We start from the raw sequence: 19,738 nt of genomic DNA, 5'->3' as shown, positions 1-19,738 counted from the left end.
TTGCGATATTAAATTGTGTGACTGGAAATGAATGAATAATCCCAGGGGCATGTGAGGGAGACCAAGCAGCAGGAATTTAATAACAAGTCCTGCCCTCTCTCCAAGCGGAAGGTCTCCCTAATTAAATATTAAAAATCTATCCACACAGCTACAGCGAAAAATTGCTTTTTCAGCAGCGTGGCTTTCAGACACTTCCTCAGAAGACCCAGGTGCTGTGGGAATGCCCTCTCGGGGATCAGGTGAGGGAGCAAGAGAAGCAGCACGTGACAAGCACTGACGGGTTTAGGCCAAGTTACAGGCGCTTCACGTGCCTTGTCACCTTTGGTCCTCATGAGGCCCATGGGACGTGGGTGAGGTCGCATCCAGGTGTCAAGTGGAATTTGAATCCAGTTCTCCGTGGTTATAAAGCTCCTGTGATAAAATGCAGCCGGTAAGACCAGGGGCTTTGGCGTCAGGCAGTCCTGGATCTGAGTCCCAGGTCTGTTTACTACCTGTGCGGCCTTGGGCAGCTTACCTCACACCTGCTAGTCTCAGGTTCTCTGGCTTTAAAGGGCGGCGGTGTGGAGCTCACAGGGTCTGCGGAGGGTCACCTGAGATAAGGGACATGGAGCACAAGATGCAGGCCTGGGACCTAGGAAATGCTTCCACGGCGTCAGCTACTGTTCTGATCAGTGGAAGACCCCCCAACATCCCCACCCCCAGCCTCCAACATCTCAGAAATGCCTCCCCCAGGATGGAGGGCATCCTGTCTAACCCACTGCCTCTAGCCAGGCTGTGTCTCTTTTTCTTCACAGGTCAGAGGAGAGTTATGAGGAATTGTTAACATTTATTGAGCGTATAATTCGTGCCAGTTGCACTTCCATTTATTATCTTGTTTAAATCTCACAAGAGGCCCTGCAAAGTCGGGATTATTCCCACCATTTCCCAGTGTTGAAATTAACACCGATAAACATAACGTGTTGCCGAGGCTACACGAAGATCTCCGAGCGGGAGGCGCTCCACCCTCACCTGCCTGGCGTTTCAGGCTCCGCCACCTCAGAGGAGGTGGCCCCCACGGCCCCGCTGGGCTCTGGGCTCCACCCACCCCTAACCGCAGGGCCTCTGAGGTGCTCCACATTTGTCCTTTAAGTTGACTTTAAAATAACCTTTATGGATTTCTTCTTATTAGAAATGTGTACTTACTCATTGCAGAAAACATAGAAAATACACATAAGCAAGAAGAACATAACAGCCATTGATAAGCCCAACCCTCAGAGATAACCACTGCTAAAATTTTTGTATATGAAATCCTGGAGATAGATAGATAGATAGATAGATGATAGATAGATGGACAGATAGATAGACAAATCGATAGAAATTTTACAAAACCTGCTTTTTTCCACTTCTGGGAATTTTTCTGAGAAATAATCTGAAATGCATACAGGTTTACCCACATCCCTGCTCCTGATGCTACTGATTCCCACCTTCCTAGATTTTCCTTCAAAAATTATCACGCCTATTTTGCATATTTAATCTCTCCCTTTCAATTACAACTACCAGGATCTGTTTCCTCCTGCCAATCCTGGGCTACCTGAAATAAGGATAGAGGAGGAAGTTACTGATTAGCTAGAAAAAAATCTTACAGTCCCAAGAAATTTTCTCCAGCCTTATGGTATTTTTATTTTTATTTTTATTTTTGGAGGAAGATTAGCCCTGAGCTAACTGCTGCCAATCCTCCTCTTTTTTTGCTGAGGAAGACTGGCCCCGAGCCAACATCCACGCCCATCCTCCTCCACCCTACATGTGGGATGCCTACCACAGCACGGTGTACCAAGCAGTGCCAGGTCCGCACCCGGGATCCGAACTGGCGAACCCCAGGCCGCTGAAGCGGAAGGTGCAACCACAACCATTGCGCCACAGGCCGGCCCGCCTTATGATGTTCTTGCTGCCATGGAGGTGGTGTCAGGTCTCCAGCCAAACCTGACTCAGCCTTTGGCATTCTAACTAGGAATCACCAGGCCCTTCGGTATCCCAGCTGAAACTTCAAATATCTCAAATTGTACGTTATTTTACCCGAGAAGGAGAAATAGACTTTCTTCCCTTGCCCTCACTTGCAGAGACCTGGGACCGAGGCTAAGGTCTCAGGCCTGTCTGATTCCTGGAAACTCTGTACCGCAATGAGCCAGCAAGGAGAGAAGGGACGGAAAGCCTTCAGGCAGAGAGCTGGCCCTGCAAAACCCTTCTGTATGCACCCCGACAGGTGGGGAAGGGCCGAGTATGTCTCAGTTCTCTTATGATTAATGTCAGACCTCCTCGGGTGATTCTTATTATAACTCATAAGTCTCCACTGGCTCTCACAAAAATTAAGCCCTCTGTACTGTACCTGTTTTGCTGTTTGCCATCCCTAAAGCTGTTAACAGAGCCTAAGTGCCTAACACTCTGCCCACGTCCTAGACTCCAGACAGCCTGGCCTTCTCTCGTCTCCGAGAGCCGGCCTCTCTTCCCACCCCAGGGTCCTTGGAAAGGCTGTCCCCTCCCCTGCCCATTGGGCTCTCCCTCACTCTCCACCTGCCCAGCACCTTCTCCTCCCTCTGGCTCGGCCTCCGGCCTGCCACAGAGAAGCCTTGTGTTACAGTTAGGTCTTCCTGTTTAAGTTCCCACGGCAACCCATACCCTGCCTCCATAGCACTTTGCTCAATTATAATTCAAAAAATATTCACATAACATCTGCCTCCCCCAGGGGACACACATCACTGCCGTTCCCATTTGATTGGCCAGCACCAGTCACATGATCGCACCTCACTTCAAAGGGGCAGGAAGAGCATCCAAGCACGTGCCTGGAAGGAAGAGAACCGGGAATAGTTGGTGACGAGCACTAATGATCACCGCAATATTGTATTTTGTTTGAAAAAAGTTTTATTCCAGAAAACAAACACAACTAAACACCAATTACACCAGACCAGACTTACTGGGACCATCTTCATATTGAAACACATGGATCTACCTAACATTATCCCACTCAAAATGTAATGTTTTTACTGAAACATTAGAATTACGAAAGCAATCCATACACGTAGCTTTAAAAATATTTCCAATAGTTATACAAGGGTATAAGGTGAAAAGGGAGGCGTGCCTCCTCGCCCAATCTCCCCGTGCCATCGTCCCACAAAAGTGATCACTATAGACGAGCTTGAGACGCAGATTGGAGGGGTCTGGGAAGTCTTCACAGAGAAGGCATGACTGGAAGCTGTTTGGGTTTCTTATACACAATATTTAATTTTCAAAGACTCCTATGATCCGACTTAGGCTTTATGGTAAGCCACTGGGAGGCTTAAATGATGAGAAATACTTCTGTCTCACAGTGAAGAATTCAGAAGGCCTGGGAATTGAAGCCAGAGCTCTCATCTGGAAAGTTCCATCAAACCATCACTCCAGGCTTAGCGATTGCCACCCACCACTCCTCAGATTAAATAGTTTCAGAGCCCTGTGACCCGCTAATGTATTCACAAACTAATTCAGCTAATTAATCCTGGCTCATTCACCCGCTTAAACTACGAAAGTCTTCCAGCTTGCTGCCCTGGCTAATGGAGTGTTGTGTGGGCTCTCCATAGGTTGCACCCACTCGCAGCCAAGCAAAGACACCCATCAGGAAGCTGAGCCCAGCACTCCTCACCAAGTGAGGAAGGGACTTGATTGAGTGCCTTCTACATGCCAGGCGCTCTCTATGCAGTGGTTCCTTTGAGCCTAACTGACTGGGAGATGGGGACCACTGTGCCCGTTTTGCTGTGGAGAGCACTGAGTCTTGGAGGTTGGAGGCAACTTACTCAGGCTCACCAGCAGTTAAGCGGCAGAGCTGGGATTTGAGCCTGACTATTTTGACCGCAGAACTCACCATCATTCCCTTCTTGCTGGTGCTGAATTGGGATACTGCCTTCCCTGGCCACACTGGATAAAATAGTGCCTTCCATGGCCTGTGTCTCTCTCATCCCGTAACCCAGCTTTATTTTCATTCATAGCACACGTCACCACCTCTGTTCACCACTTCATCCCCAGTGCCTGGAAGAGTGGCTGGCACCTAGTAGGCATGCAGTAATTATTTGATGAAGGAGTGAATGGTGCTGTGAAAAGAACACTGGATGGAAGGAAGGACTGACCCGAGTTTAATGCCACACTGCCAGGAATCCAGTGTGAGACCCTGGATAATCTGATTCCCTCTCTAGGCCCTGGAGCTGTATCTGTGAAGTTAGAGGGCAGGATAAAAGCATCTCTCTGTAACTGGTACGCTCTCTGACTTATACAAATCGTCACCCAGAGCGAAGGCTGCTTTCATGCTCAGAAAAGGGAAACAAAATTGCAAATGCTAAAGAGATGGCAGGGAGCTTGAGGCAGGGGAGGAGGTAGGGAGGGACCCCTGAAACTATTTGATGTCTCTCCTCCTGCTGCCTTGAAGTGGGCTCTGCAAATTCTCAAGTGGAGAAAGTGTGAGAAGCTTGAATAGAGAAATTCGGTCCCTGACTTTACTAAGACAAAGACACAGGAGTTGGCCCAGGAGAGACCCATTGGATGGTCCGTTATGCCAGAAAGCATCTGTCAATCACACAATGAGCTAAGAGATGTGAAAAGTGCTCTGTAAAACATAAGGCTGAAATGTCCTGAACCAGAATCTGTAAGTTAAGTCTACCCCATTCTTGATAACATGATAGCAGCAGCACAGAAGCCTATGTGTAAGGACAGAGCCTGAATCTGTACAGAGTTCTTCTCTAATCACACGGCATCCTTTTTTCTCCATGTTGCTTGGGACCCCAAAGTGAAATTCTGTCATTTCCAGATTGACAATGTTTCTAGACTATCACAAAACACACAAAAGTCACTTGGAAAAACATGATATGGGGTAGGGGAGAGGGAGTGTTAAACAGGGATCACAGACTCAAGCAGGTAATGTAAATGAGTGATGATGGATAACAACTGTCCCTTGGTCTTAGTGTTGGAGAGGTAACAGGGAGTGGTGGGGGCTGTGGTTTACTAGGGAGCAAACACCCTGTCTAAAGCGAGCAACTGCTCCTCAGCTCCAGCCAATTGTTGCCATGTGATAATGCTGGCCTGCATAGCCATAACTTTAGATTTCTAAAGAGAAACCCAAAATCCATATTTTATGTGAAATAAATGTTGGTAAAATTCACATTTGAAAGAAGTGAGATGACAGCTGTACCCTGTGGGCTGCCAAATTGTGATTTCTGAACTAAACTGTCAAACGACAGAATTAGCCACTAAATTAGCCAAATACTTTCCAGATGTTCTCTTGGCTGCTGTCTCAGGATTCTCAATGTGTTTCCTATTTAGCTCCTTGTAGCTCTACGCACTTTTAGCAAATAATGAGCACTTACTAAGCACCTACTGTGTGCAGAGTGGATACTAGACAACATGGCGGGATTGAGTGGGATGCCAAAAATAAAAACAAAACAAAAACATAGATAGACAGAGCCTCCCCCTACCCCCACTCCTGTATATGGAAACTGCAACACCCAAAGTCAGACTTTAATATCTGCTGGGTGATTGTGAGACACCATAAGCCCTTCTGTGGTTTGGACAGAGAGAGAGCAGTCTGTATTGTGGTCTGCAAGAGCTCCCCAGAGGAGATGGCGCTTAAGCCAGGTTTAAAGGGTGGCCGGGATTGGGGTCAGCTGATCTCATGCTGTGGCAGAGACAGTCGTTCACACACCAGTAGACTCTTCGGCTACTGCAGAAGACCCATGCCGAGTATTTGTGGGAAATAGTGATGGAAGGGCAAACTGGGCCCCCAGTGTAGACCCTTCAATGTCAGCTGGAGAATCTGGACTTTATCCTGAAGATTCCTCAGCAGGGAGGGGCTGGGTTGTAGTGGGGGCGAATCTGATGGAGAGGGACCCCCTCATCCTCCTGCCTTCTCTGGCACCGGCTCCGCGGGCCACTCCAGATCCGACTCTCACCTCTTGTTTATTTCAGTCCACACAGAATAGACAAGCGGGACAGAGCATCCTCAGACAGCCTCATGCAGGCTGTGTTTCCTTTGGGGTCGGGGGATGCCTTCATGGTAATGATCCAGATCCTGAAACAATTCAGAGAGGCAGCAGGGCTTTGAAACAGGCAGTATTTCCTTTTTTATGATGGTTTCATTTTACATTTTTATTGGCCCTCCACTGATGGCTCCCGGGCTCTGTGATGGGAGGTGAGAGGCGCTGACATTTATAGAAATCAATACATTAATAAATCACGAAGTTCATAATGTCTGATTTGCTTCCAAATGAGACAGAACTATTATCACCATAAAGCTGCACATAAAATATGCCCAATTGTGATGTATTGTATAGTCTAATCAAAGGCATTTGAGTGAATAACCTTTCCCCAAAAGAAGGAAACAATCAAAGCTGAATAACTTCATTAATAATTCAAGGTGTGTCTGCCAAGGCCTCATTTATTAAGTGCACAGTTAAGAGGCTTCCGAGCTGAGTCCTGGAGATGACACCTTGCCATCTTCTCCCTGCCTCTGGGCAGGCAGACATCCATTCTCAGATGAACTGGCTGCAGTCTTTGCATTTGGCAGTTCATATTCCAGTTGAGGGTAATGTCCAATTCTCTTCTCCGGCTAAGAAATGGACCAAAATAATACACACGTTGACTGTCTGGATTATTAAGGGCAGAGGACATGGAGCCATGTAATAACTCCAGGGGAGAAGAGGCAGGAAATGTTCAGTGACCGTCAGTTATTATGTCTACTTACTGACACTCCGGGTCCTGTTTCTGGCGTCCACCCCCACAGACACTCTGCCCTGTGCCGTGGCAACCTGCAGACCGAGGTGCTTGATGCTCTTTCATCCAGGGTTTTGTGTTTGTCTATGTCCGTTGCCGTTAATATAGAATGATAATATTCACTTTAGCCAGTTAATGCCCAACCTGAACTGGCAATTCAGTACGTCTCTGACAAAGTCAATCACAGAACAAGAAAATCTTCCTATATCGCAGAAAAGCACACTGAATTAACTAGATCCATCTGAAAAGGCATAATCACGACCTAGAAGGTGTCTAACCGACATGATTGTTGGGTTCTGCTGTTGAGAATGACCCTTAAAATCCCAGTCATAAGACACTATGAGATGGGACTTCGGCCTTGAGCACCTACTGTGTGCATAGAGCACTTTACATACCTTCTCTCCTTTAGACCCACAGCTACGAGGAGGGTATGATTATAGCTCCAATTAGTCTAATAGCCACACACCGCCTGGGGACAGTGAGATGATTAGATCAGTTCTAAAACTATTACCATGCTCCCTGAGCTCACCAAGCCAGGCACTTACTATGAGGCTACGTTAATGCTGAATTCCAGCAAAAGCTCGCTTGGCCAGTCTCCATTATTTCCCAGCTTGTGACAATTCTATATGATGTACAGAAGTTTGTTTTCACACTAACAACAAAGAAAGTGTTTATTTGGTTGGATTACAGGGGCTAAGCCTACTTTATGAATTTGGTTTTCAGGCCTTCAGCACACTGGTTTGAGATGCTTACACTATTCTACAATAGCAGTAGTAACGTGATAGAGCCGGGCCATGCTGGCACGTGGTGTGCTCCACTTCCCAAATCCACATTCGGTGACTTCATGCTGACAGCCTGAACTCGGCCATGGCAGGGACGTTTACACCAGGGAAAGTGGGAAATGGTACCAATCAGGCTTTTCTCCCCTCCCCGAGAGCCAGTCATTAAACATTTACCAGCCCACGAAAGCAAGCCCTCTGCTTGGAAACCATCACTTAGCAAGTTATCTGCTAAGTTATCTTAAGTGGATAGCAGTGACCTACTCTTCAAAAAGGAGACGGAAAAACAGGCTTTCCACATCTTAGCCTGACGTTGAGCCAATGAGTTTCCATGGATGAGAAAATTCTATACCAACCAGAGATAAGTGCTATTCACAGGGCAATTCTATTTTTCCTTTGAGTAGTTTCTTCAACCTGTCCCCACACCTTCGTTTTTCCATCTCAAAACTAAAAGCCCCCTTTCTCCCTGGGCCTTAATTCCCCTCCTCCTCTTCGTTCCCAGTGAGTCATCATCTTAGCTTCTCAGTCAAGAGGGGTAATAACATCCCACCCGTGCAATTATTTCCTGCAGAAATATTCCAGACTTACTCACCCTGGGCAACGTGCCCTCTGTCCCCAACACAGGGCTGCCACCGCTCATTAACCGGCTCTCTCCATGTGCAGGAACTTCAGGGCAGTGTACAGCTGAGACCAAAGGAGAGACGGTGGGAGGTTTTCCCACAGCCTCCTGAATGCCAGCTGGAGGCAGGATTTGGGGCCTCTTTTGTCTATTTGCCCCCTAGCGCTGAGGAGACTGCTGGAGCTACCACCAAGAGTTTCATCCCGGGGCACTTTTTCCAAACAGGGCCACTTAAAACATCATCGAGAGACTTCTGCCTCTGTTAGGGACACTACAGTCCACCTGACATCTCTCCTTTGCAGCCTGGCCAGGGGCTTAGCTGGACTGAAATGTTGCTTTGAGGGTGAGGGGACAGAAGAGTCCCTACTGTATGTGGCCTTGCTTTTTGTCCCAAAACACTGTTTACGGCTCCTTTTTTCTGCCAACCCTGAGATCTAGCTGATTCATTTCTTTCCCAGGAGTTGCTTTGTTTTTTCAATCTTGGTGAAGAATGTGTGAATGTTACACAATCACACAACCAACACAATTGTGACATGTCACAATCTGTGTAGTGACTCTGTGGACTTTTAGTAATTGCATTACATTTCTGACAGTTAATTTCTACCACCACCACCCTCCCAAGCACTTGCAAGGTGCACCTGACACTTCTTTTCCCCCACACCCCTCCCAGTGTGCCCATACGAACGAAGGCCACGCTTAAAACACCCTCCCTTTGGGAGAAAGGTCAGAGAGCTGAAATACATTGCATATGGACGATTTTCTAAGTCATTTGATCTGGAAACTCTCTCACCTAATGGAAGTAGAAATACTCAAAGATTTTTTTTTTTTTGTAGGACTCTGTTTTTCAGGACATTTTCAGGACTGCAGTGTAAATGAATGAGAAATATCTAAATTCAATCTTGCTTAAAAGGGGCAGGAGGGTTTCAAGATTAAGAGAACAAATGCTTGGAGCAAAACATGATTTGAGTTTTATTGAACCAAGAAGACTGAAAAAGTGTCTGGAACACTCAGAAAATCTTTATCAAGCCTCAGCCAGCACTCCTGGGACCCATTGGGAAGTTTATAAAAATTCAGAGCTGGGGAGTTGTGTGTCTGAGCGAGTTTATGACTCACCTCCACGCCTCGGCTGTGAGAATCCCAGCCTCCAGGATTACCTGTCAGGACCAAAGGGAACTTGTCTCCCCCTCTGCTCCGTGCAGGCACCGGCAAGGGTCTTCACCCATGATGGGGTGGGTTGTCAATCAGAAAGATGGTGCTAAACTCATCCAGAATAAACCAACCGGGCATGGTTAGGGGAGAGAAGAGAGTACGTTTCCAATGCCTGCAGGCCATCACTAATATAGTCTCTAACATAACCAGCATAGCTTAGGCAACATTGAAAATGAACCACTGGAGGGGCCAGCCCAGTGGCGCAGCGGTTAAGTTCACACATTCCACTTTGGTGGCCCAGGGTTCACCAGTTCGGATCCTGGGTGTGGACCCACAAACTGCCTGTCAAACCATGCTGTGGTAGGCATCCCACATATAAAGTAGAGGAAGATGGGCACAGATGTTAGCTCAGGGCCAGTCTTCCTCAGCAAAAAGAGGAGGATTGGCCACAGCTGTTAGCTCAGAGCGAATCTTCCTCAAAAAAAAAAAAATTTTTTTTAAATGGGGCCGGCTCCATGGCCAAGTGGTTGAGTTCACGCGCTCTGCTGCAGCAGCCCAGGGTTCAGATCCTGGGCACGGACATGGCACCGCTCATCAGGCCACGTTGAGGCGGGGTCCCCACATCCCACAACTAAAAGGACCTGCAACTAAGATATACAACTATGTACGGGGGGAGTTGGGAAGATAAAGCAGGGGAGAAAAAAAAGGGTTGGCAACAGTTGTTAGCCCAGGTGCCAATCTTTAAAAAAAAAAAAAAGAAAATGAACCACTGGAAACACTAGAAATACGATTTCAGGAGGAAGCACCACATCCGATTTTAGGCACACTGTCACGTAAGCCATTTGCAGTTCCAGGATGTCATGCTCTTTTAAACTTCCCTCTGGGTACAGTTTTAACATCATCCCATAAATTTTGATATGTCATGTTTTCATTATCATTTAGTTCAAAATACTTTCTAACTTCCATAAGATTCTTCTCTGACACATGTCTCCCTTAGGAATTAGAACCATATTGCTTGATTTCCAAACATTTGGAGATTTCCTCATTTTCGTTTTGCTCTTGATTTCTTGCTTTCGTCCACTCTGGACAGAAAACATTCTGAATCATTTCAATTCTTTGAACTTTGTTGAGATTGGCTTTCTGACCAAAGAAATGGTTGATTTTGGTCAATGTTCTATGTGCACTTGAAAAGAATGTGTGGTAGTCTATGATTGTTGGGTAAAGAGCCCTCTGTGTGTCAACAAGGCCAAGTTTGTTAACTGCATTGCTCGTATCTTCTCTTCCTTTATTGATTCTTTGTTTTATCAGCTCCTGAGAGAGGTATTTCTAAATTCTCCAAGTATGATTGTGAATTTTCTATTTCTCCTCTTAGTTCTGTCTGCCTTTGTTTTGTATGTATTTCAACACTATATTATTAGTGCATCCTAATTTAGAATTGTTGTATCTTCCTAGTAGATGGCCCTTTTCATTATGAAAACTCTCTCTCCAGCATAGCTTCTTGTCTTACAGTTGACTCTATCCAATGTGAAAATAGCCATGCCAGCTTTTCTTGATTCGGGTTTGCCTGCTATAGCCTCTTCCAGCCTTTCATTTTTCCCTTTGCTGTGTCCTTACGTTTGCAAGCGGGATTTAGTTAGGGCCTGGTTTTTGTCTAAAGATTGTTCCCTTGTGTCAAAGATTTTCTATTTGTCTTGTGTTTCAGCAGTTTTACTGTGATGTTCCTAAATGTGATTTTCTTTGTGTTTATCTGCTTGGGGTTTTTAGTGCTTCTTGAATCTGGAACTTGGTATCTGTGGCTTGATATATTCATCCAGTTTCTTAAATTAGCATTTGTTATCTCTTCAAATATCGCGTCAGCATCATTCTTTGTCTCCTCCCTTTTGGGGACTCCAATTACACATGTGTGAGAACTTTTCATCATGTCCAATATATCTCTTATGCTCTTGTCCATATTTTCCATTTTTTTCTCTCTGTGCATTCATGTGCATATTTTTCTATTGATCTATCTACCAAATCATTATTTTGTCTTCATCTCTGCCTAACCTGCTGTTAAATTGATCTATTTGGTTGTTAGTTTTCAACAATATATTTTTCAGTTCTAGAATTTTTAGCTTATTTTTTATGTATATTCTAGTTCTGTGGTGGAATTCATCTTTTTACCTATTGTCTTGAGCATATTTCACCTTTTTTTTGTTTTTTTTGAGGAAGATTATCCCTGAGCTAACGTCTACCACCAATCCTCCTCTTTTTGCTGAGGAAGACTGGCCCTGAGCTAACATCCATGCCCATCTTCCTCTACTTTATATGTGGGACACCTGCCACAGCATGGCTTGACAAGCAGTGTGTAGGTCCGCACCCGGGATCCAAACTGGTGAACCCTGGGCCGCCGAAGCGGAACGTGTGAATTTAACTGCTGTGCCATTGGGCTGGCCCCTATTTCACCATTAATTTAAAGTCCATGCTTGATAAGTCCAATATCTAACTCACCTATAGGTCGATTACTATATCACCATATTCTAGCTTTTTCTCTTGGTCCATCTCTCAATATGCCTGGCAAATTTTCAGTCAGTGGTAGACATTAGGATAAAAAATTTGTAAACTATCTGGCTGAGCCTTCAGCTTCTGGAAGTTAATAGAGTAGAGGCAGATAAACTTAATCCAAATAGGGAGTGAGCTGTTTGGAGGCTGCATTTCAGTGTTTGCATGGTCCGATCTATTTCTAGTTTGCCCTCACTCCTAGAATGTAGCCTGAGTGTTTCCCCAGAGCTCTCCTCCTTGAAGGGCCTGAGCGCCTGAGTCACCCCCACGCACCGTGAGCCTGCCAGAAGCTCCGATTTGCTCTGCAGCCTTCTGTCTGTGGCTGTCGCTTAGTTTCCCTTGACCTGTCACTCAGGAATCATCGAAAGCCTTGAGGGAATAAGCAGCTCAGGCGATCAGTTTCATTTCTCTGTGCTCCCTTTCTCTGTGGCCTCTGGTCTGCACCCTCAAGTCCTGAATGTCTTAGTAGGACTGGTCCCACGTTTGTCTTCCCAGATTGCTGGAAGTTCTGCGTATGTTCTTTGCTCTAGCAGATGCCTTCTGCTCAGTTTCTCAGCCTCATCACCCCCAGCACTTATAAACCCGCATAGACTGTGAGTTGAAAAGCAGCACTAACTGTCAGGCTCACCTTCATGAGTTTTTCTTCCCTCCAGAATCATGGCTTCCAAAGCGTAGGCCACCTTAGTAGCTCTCCAATGCCTTCAAACAGATGCAAGGGTTTTTTTCTTTTAATTTCTCCTTTTCTAGTTGTTCTCAGTGAGAGGTCAGCTCTGCTACCAGAAAGCTCACCATTCTCAGGCTTTTCGGTTTCTGTGTCTTTGCACATGCTGTTCCCTTGTCGCCTCTTCCTTCAAGACTCAAATAAATTATCACTTCCCCTTGAAGCCATCCCTGCCACCCCTTCCAGTTCCTTCTCATCCAGGCGCATTAGCTGAGGGCTTCTTCCTCTTGGCTCCCAGGGTCTCAGCCGTGTCTACCTTGATTGAAAAGATTCGCTAGTGAAGAGTTCCAGACCAGCAATCCACAACATCCTACAAACAGGAATATTATATTTGGCCCATACTGTATGTTTTAAACAGTAAACTCATTGATAACAGCTAAGAATCAGGACACAAACAATTTCTAATTGTAGTATCTCTTGAAAAATCTAAGGATCTGGACTCACTGGGCCTAAATTCTACATGACATCAGCTGGATGTTTCATTCTCATGGGGCAATAATGACTCTCCAGTTCTCAGTCCCCACCACTCTCTGTGTTGTACGCCCATCACCTGCCTCATCTAAATTACCTGCCAACTACTATTGGCATGTGAGTTTGTAATCCTGGTCCACGTGCATGTCTCCCTACCAGTGTGAGAACTCCGTATGAACAGACCTTATATCTTTTCATCTCTCTCCCAATACTTATCACATTCCTGGCATGACAGAGAAGGTCAATCCATATTTGTAGATATATCTCTACAAAAATGCTACCTAAGCATTATCAGGGCACTGAAACTATTCTGTAGGATACTGTAATGGTGGGTACATGATGTTATACATTTGTCACAGCCCACAGAACTGTACCACACAAAGAGTGAACTTTAAACTATGGACTTTAGTTAAAAGTCGTATATGAATGTTGGTTGGTCACTTGTAACAGTATACCACATCAAAGCAAGATGTTAATAATAGGGAAAACTGTGAGGGTGAGGTATACGGAAACTTTGTATTTTTTGTGCAATTTTTCTGTAAATCTAAAACTGCTCTAAAAATAAAGTCTATTAGAAAAAAATGCATAGATATAAATGCTACTTAGAGTAATAAAAGAGGGCAACTAAATCCAGCAAAATAAGTTTCTCCATGGGATTCAGGTCAGGAGACAAGAGCAAAAACACCAATGGATACCCACCTATACCGCCACCTGTAGGGGCGGCAGGAAAATAAACCCCTCCTGCCTGGGGTTGGGAGTGGGGAGTGACCAAAACACACTTAGAGTGGTAGCTGGTCTGCCTGACACGCTCCTGGTCAGGGGTACTGGAAAGACAGGAGGAAGTTCAAATAATAGCCTCAGAGGAAGACCAGGCTGACCCCCAAACAGACTCAAAAGGCCAGCAGGAGAGCGGCAAAGAGGGCCCCTGTCTCCCACTCTCTGGGACCTGTGTCTCGCAGCTCCACCATGCCAGGGAGGATTTCCCAGGTCTGATGTTTTGTCTTATGTTTTCTATTTAGCATAACAGAGGACTTCACCTGCATCCACTCTGCCCACGCGTCCTAATGTGCTAATTAGTGTTTCGACAGCCGTTTTCCTTTTCTGCATCTGTGTTACTTCTTAAGCTTGAGAAGGGAAGAGAGAAGCAAAGACTTGTAGATTGTAAGCTCCAGGAGAGCAGGAACCAGAGCTGTTTCATTCACGCGTATACGCATAGTAGACACTTCACTGATAGTTGTTGAGTGAGCAAATAAAGAATCCTACAAGATGTGCAGCTTCAGATCACAAAGTAGCAGAGAGGGGCAGGGACTTCTATTGTGGAGGGTATCTTATAAGCCACTCTTGAACCAAACCTGCGGGTATGTCCAAGGCCCACGCCCATCTGTGCATCCTCTGCCCATGCCATCCCATCTCTCTTCAGGCTGCATGGCTGCATGGCTGTGGGCATGCTCAATGAGCCCCCTGCTGGGAGCCGTGGGCACTGTGAGGTGACCCATTGCTCTTGCCTGTTCTGACCTGGGAAAAGGACAGGGAGAAGGTCAGCCCCAGCTCTGCTACGAGACCTCTTCACATATGTGGAGCTGGACGGTGACCTGGACACCTCAGAGTGAAATCTCCATGGAGATAAAAGTGTGTTTTGCTTTTTTGATGAATGGATTTGGTAAAATGTCTTCTTACTTTTTCCTAGACATCGCCTGGTGGTATTACCAGTATCAGAGAGGTAAAAAGTTTAAAATGACTTGACTACTGTGGTCACATGCCTTTCAAAAGGAGAGCTTCTTAAGTATATGCTTTGTGATTAGTCCTCTCAAGCCCTGACGTTCTGTGCCCCTTGTTAGCAAACCCAACCTACACAAAAACAGTTGGGAACATTCTTTCAGAGACAAGTTATAGGCAGAGCTTTGCTCCCCCGAAGAAACTGGTATGTTTTCCTCTTGTGGGCAACAAGATACATGTAAAAGCTCAGAGCCAATTTGTGGCTCAAGTGTAGTAACCGCTTAGAATAAATGGCCTGAATTTCTCTGTTCGCCTTTTCCCTGTGGTCTTGACCTCCTAATCTAATCACCATCTTCTGAGGCAGTTTTTCTTCTTACTTTATCTCTTTTTATTTTTCTATTCATTTCACACAACCAGCTTCAAGTTCTTTGCGAAACAAAGTTGAATGTGTTTAAATAAACAAATAGTGGGAGAGAGAGGGTGGTAGACTGTCTGGTGAGAGGTAGGAGAAGGACAGGTGAGAAGTCAGCAGGCATAGATCAGGAACCAAAAACTCAAATGCCTGCAGGGCCAGGCAGGGAGCGCGAAAGCATTCAGTGAGCCAGAGGAGCAGGAAGGGAGCACAGCCCAGAGGGAACAGCCACTGCTCAGCTCTAGTACATTGTTGCCTTGTGAGAATTTGAGACCAAAGTTGTCAGATAATCCCATTTTCCAAGACAGGAAGCCAAACTTGTATGTGAATCCCCCGTCTTTGAATACTGGCAATTAATTCCCCAAGAAAATGAAAACACATTTTATAGGCCAAACAAGACCTATCTTTGGGCTGTGTTCATGCCCAGGGCCATGATTTTGTAACCTCAAAACTAGATGGCTGGGTGTAAAGTCCAACTCAGAGATTCCATGATGGAGAAAGTACTCTCCAGTCCAGGAAGAAGGAGATGGTCATGACCATGGTCTTTGGTCATGGTCGTGGTCATTGTCATCGACCTAACAGAGGAGACACCTTGCTAGGGAAAAGACCAAAGGCTTGGGTCTTCCTACCATTCGTAGTCTGAGGGTCTAACTTGTACACAGGCACAGAGCATGTTAGGAGCAGAACCATTGCAAGACTAATTACAAACCAAAGTGCAATTTGTGCTGAGGGAAGCAGAAACCATTGTCGGGGCACACGGGAGCCAGATCTATGAAAGAGGCCCTGGATTGGCTGCATTCTAGGTCCAGTTCTGTCACCAACTGGCTATGCGACCTAGGACTCAGGCAAAGTCAGTTGGTGACAGAGGTTGGAAGAGATGCACTGTGTAGAAGCCCGTAACATGGGCTCCACGTGTTTCAGAGAAACAGGACCTCACTGAACGGACAGGCAAAATGCCACGATTAGGTGCATTTTCCTTTTCCAAGGTCTAAAACTTCCATTCCCCACTCAGTAGAGTCTCTGACCCCAAAACATCAAGGACCACTTAATCTGGATCATCTTCTCCAACTCCCCTTCAATCTGAGAATTTCCTGTGTAGCATCCGCAACAGTTGGTTATTCTGTCTCGCTTTAACTACCCCCAGTAAGAGACAGTTCATTGCTTTTAAAAGTACTTACAGTTAGAAAACCTCTTTATCTGTTAGGACACTCATCTTCCTAATATTCTGATGGAGAGGATAACAGTCCCCCCACTCCCAGCCACATGCAAGGTTGTAGTGGGACCATGGGCATGAAGACACTTTACAGATTAAAAGTACTTTTCAAGCAGAAGTACCTAATTTATTCTTGTTATGTAGTTATTGCCATAGTATTAAATCTCTGCGTTAATTTTGATCTCTGCCATCCAAACTTAATCTGATTTGGCGAGTGGCTCATTATTCTTTTTAATGACAAAAATAATAATAACAAGTAACATTTGGCCTTGGAGACTCTTAACAAACCTCAAAAGAAACCGTCAAGGAGCCTCCCCACCTGTTAACGCTGCTTCCTCTTTCTCCAACCAGGGAACGGGCGCACCCTCCTCCCATTCCTGAGACCGCCTGGATAACGCCCAGGGACTCAGTCAGCACATTTTTAGAAAGGAACAGATTAAAATGGAGAATAGAGTACATCCCAAATTAGTGAGAGAGTATTATTTTGTGAAATTTTTGCTTATCTGCATGTGTATACTGGATTGTGATGAAAACTGTAGTTCTTACTGTGAAACACACTTAATAAAAAGAAATCAAGAACCACTGGCTTCGGCCCCTACCGCACACATGCGGCGACTTCCCGGCACCTTGAGCCCCAAAGACATGCATTCCCTTCAGAAGCTGACATTACCACGGCGTGAGAATTAGAAGGTGATGAAAAAGCAAAACAAAACAAAATCTCAGCTGTCAATATCCACATACTCAGCTGTTACAATATCTGTTTGATACGGAAATTGATCCTGCTGCCCAGACAGCAAAACAATTCATTTATTAATAAAGTTCAGTTCTACCTTAATGAAGTGGGTTTAAGACTTGATGTTTCAATAATTGCTCAGTGCATTTATAGTAAAGGAAATGGTAAGCAAGTATAGTTTCTGAATCAGAAAGATTATCTCAAGCTTCTGCAAAGAGATTGCCCTGAGCTTTTGAGGAATTTAGTCACAGGAGGATTAACAGAATAAGGCAATACTGCAAAAGAAACCTTTAAGCTTCTAGGTAAGATAAACTTGGAAAGGTATACTAGATGCCTCCAAAAAGACATCATTTCCTCCAAAAATACATTTGCATCTTCCTTATTTACATTTTAATATGGCTTTCACCTCTTTTCACAGTTTTAAATATGTATGCATTTTTTTCAAATAAAATTGTTATTCAATCTAGTGCTAGGAGATTTAAACCAACAATTTTATTTCCATTTTAAAATGAGTTAAAAAGATATGTAAGTATTCTGAATTAGACTGACTTACGTGGGGGTTGTTTGTTTGAGAATGGGCCCTTTGATTTACATGGAAACACTGCAGTGTTTAGGTAATTGCTACTTCACTTGTTAGCTACAAACATAACAATAATCAAAGGCTCTGTAAGAATTATACGGAAACTGGCCACTTGCAGCAATGTCTTATAAACAGAGTATCTTATTTATATTGAATGCTCTGCCTTCCTCCCAGCAAGATAAGGTGATCCCTGTTTCCCAGCACGTAAGGCAGATGACAACTGGGAATTGTTACCAAGTTCTGCTTCTCCTTTGGAAACTTACCCAAACGTCCACTACTTTAGGGAAGATGTACAAAACAAAAACTCACTTTGATGGATTTATTTTGTATTAAGATCAAAGTCTCAAAAGGAAAAGTGACAATTGGAGAGAGAATCTGGTGCAAAGGGACTGACTAGAGAAATGCACCCAATGCAATGGTCCTGCTCACCCTGTTCTCTCAGACAGAAACTCACCTGTCCTCCCAGTCCATAATCCTGGGTGTGACGGGGGGTGTGCACGCTCCCAGCAGCCTGTCCCCCTCATTGCTATTCTCGCCAGCCCCGATTTACAGTTGTTCAATATATGGATTTGGTAATGTCTGCGTGACAACAATGGGACAATGGGCAGAGAAGGTTAGATGGCAACTGATTCTTGATTGGAGTAAATTTTTTTTAACGCTATTTTATTTTATTTTTTTGAGGAAGATCAGCCCTGAGCTAACTACTGCCAGTCCTCCTCTTTTTGCTGAGGAAGCCTGGCCCTGAACTAACATCAGTGCCCATCTTCCTCTACTTTATATGTGGGATGCCTGCCACAGCATGGCTTGCCAAGCGGTGCCATGTCCACACCCAGGATCCGAATCGGCGAACCCTGGGCCGCCGAGAAGTGGAACGTGTGCACCCAACCGCTGCACCACCGGGCCGGCCCCATTGATTGGAGTAAATTTATAGAAAGCATTGTGGCAGGGCCCAGAGGAAAACACTCACTGACCCTTCTGTGATGGTAACACGTTGGAAGTTCCACTTATTTGGAGTTTGTGATCCTTCACTAGGAGACAGGCTGATCTCTCACTTTAATTGACTGACGCGTTCTAAACAACTATTGCAAAATTATAGTCCATTGTAGTACATATAGGAGGAATGGTAGAGAGACGACTAAAGACAATGGCTTTTAGAGCCCCTCAAATGCTTCAGAAGCTTTCTCTTATATAAAGTAGTTCCCATTTAAGTCATTTCCTATTATTTAAGGGTATCTAGTAAACATTACAAAACAGTACTGAAAAATACATCCATATTTTTAAAATTAATATTTAACATGCTACCATTTGAACTTTTTGATAAATGATGCTAGCCTTCCTCTAATTGTCCCAAATGGTGAGAGTTAACTCTGTTTTTTTAAACAGATTTGTTTCCCTTTGCTGTTTGGAGGCTGTTACACGTTCCACTCACTTACCTGTGTCTCTGGAATATTCAGATAGTTCAGTGGGCAGCAAATTGAGTATGTAAAGAAGTTATTTGGAAAGAAAGGGAAAAGTTTTCATATGGTCTTATTTTTAGCACTTCTGCCCTCATCTCCACTTGGAATGTGTTGACCTCCAAAGCCAAAACTCCCTCCCTGTGTGGTGTCCGACGCTGGACTGACTGTAAGACAGACAGTGACCAGGCAGGGATGCAGGGTTCAAGACAGGAAGGTCGTCTGCAGTGTGACCCCCAGCCCAAGCCCTATGTCCCAGGTCATGACGTCACTCTTCCAACAGCCCAGACTGTGGTCTGACAAGTGACCACCAAGGTGAGCCACTCCATCCATCTCCTCTGGTTCCAGATAAGATTGAAGACGAGTTGGAGATGACTATGGTTTGCCATCGGCCTGAGGGGTTGGAGCAGCTTGAGGCCCAGACGAACTTCACCAAGAGGGAGCTGCAAGTCCTTTATCGAGGCTTCAAAAACGTAAGACCCCACGGCCTCCGAAGGCAGAGGCAGGATTTCCCACTTGGGGCTAAGCTCTGCCAGATGCCACAGGGGCCCGTCAGGGGGCTTTCCCAGATGTGTAGCTGTCAAAGGA

The 19,738-nt window shown here is 45.2% G+C and overlaps 1 protein-coding gene across 4 annotated transcripts in view; it reads left to right on the top strand.

Annotated features, from left to right (window-relative positions):
* KCNIP1 (potassium voltage-gated channel interacting protein 1) overlaps positions 1–19,738 on the top strand; it is a 344,269-nt gene that overhangs the window by 313,202 nt on the left and 11,329 nt on the right. For 3 of the 4 annotated variants that reach the window (XM_001503162.6, XM_003362900.5, XM_070233928.1), the window contains exon 2: positions 19,499–19,623. In XM_001503162.6, the coding sequence (XP_001503212.1) occupies positions 19,499–19,623 (125 nt within the window). Of the gene's footprint in view, positions 1–14,729; positions 14,763–19,498; positions 19,624–19,738 lie in introns of all 4 variants that reach the window. The other variant, XM_070233929.1, reaches the window with a different exon arrangement.

This window comes from Equus caballus, chromosome 14 (genome assembly GCF_041296265.1).
Source record: "Equus caballus isolate H_3958 breed thoroughbred chromosome 14, TB-T2T, whole genome shotgun sequence".
NCBI classification, from domain to species: domain Eukaryota; kingdom Metazoa; phylum Chordata; class Mammalia; order Perissodactyla; family Equidae; genus Equus; species Equus caballus.
Note: the sequence above shows the minus strand (reverse complement) of the source record. Positions and strands in the feature narration are given on the sequence as shown.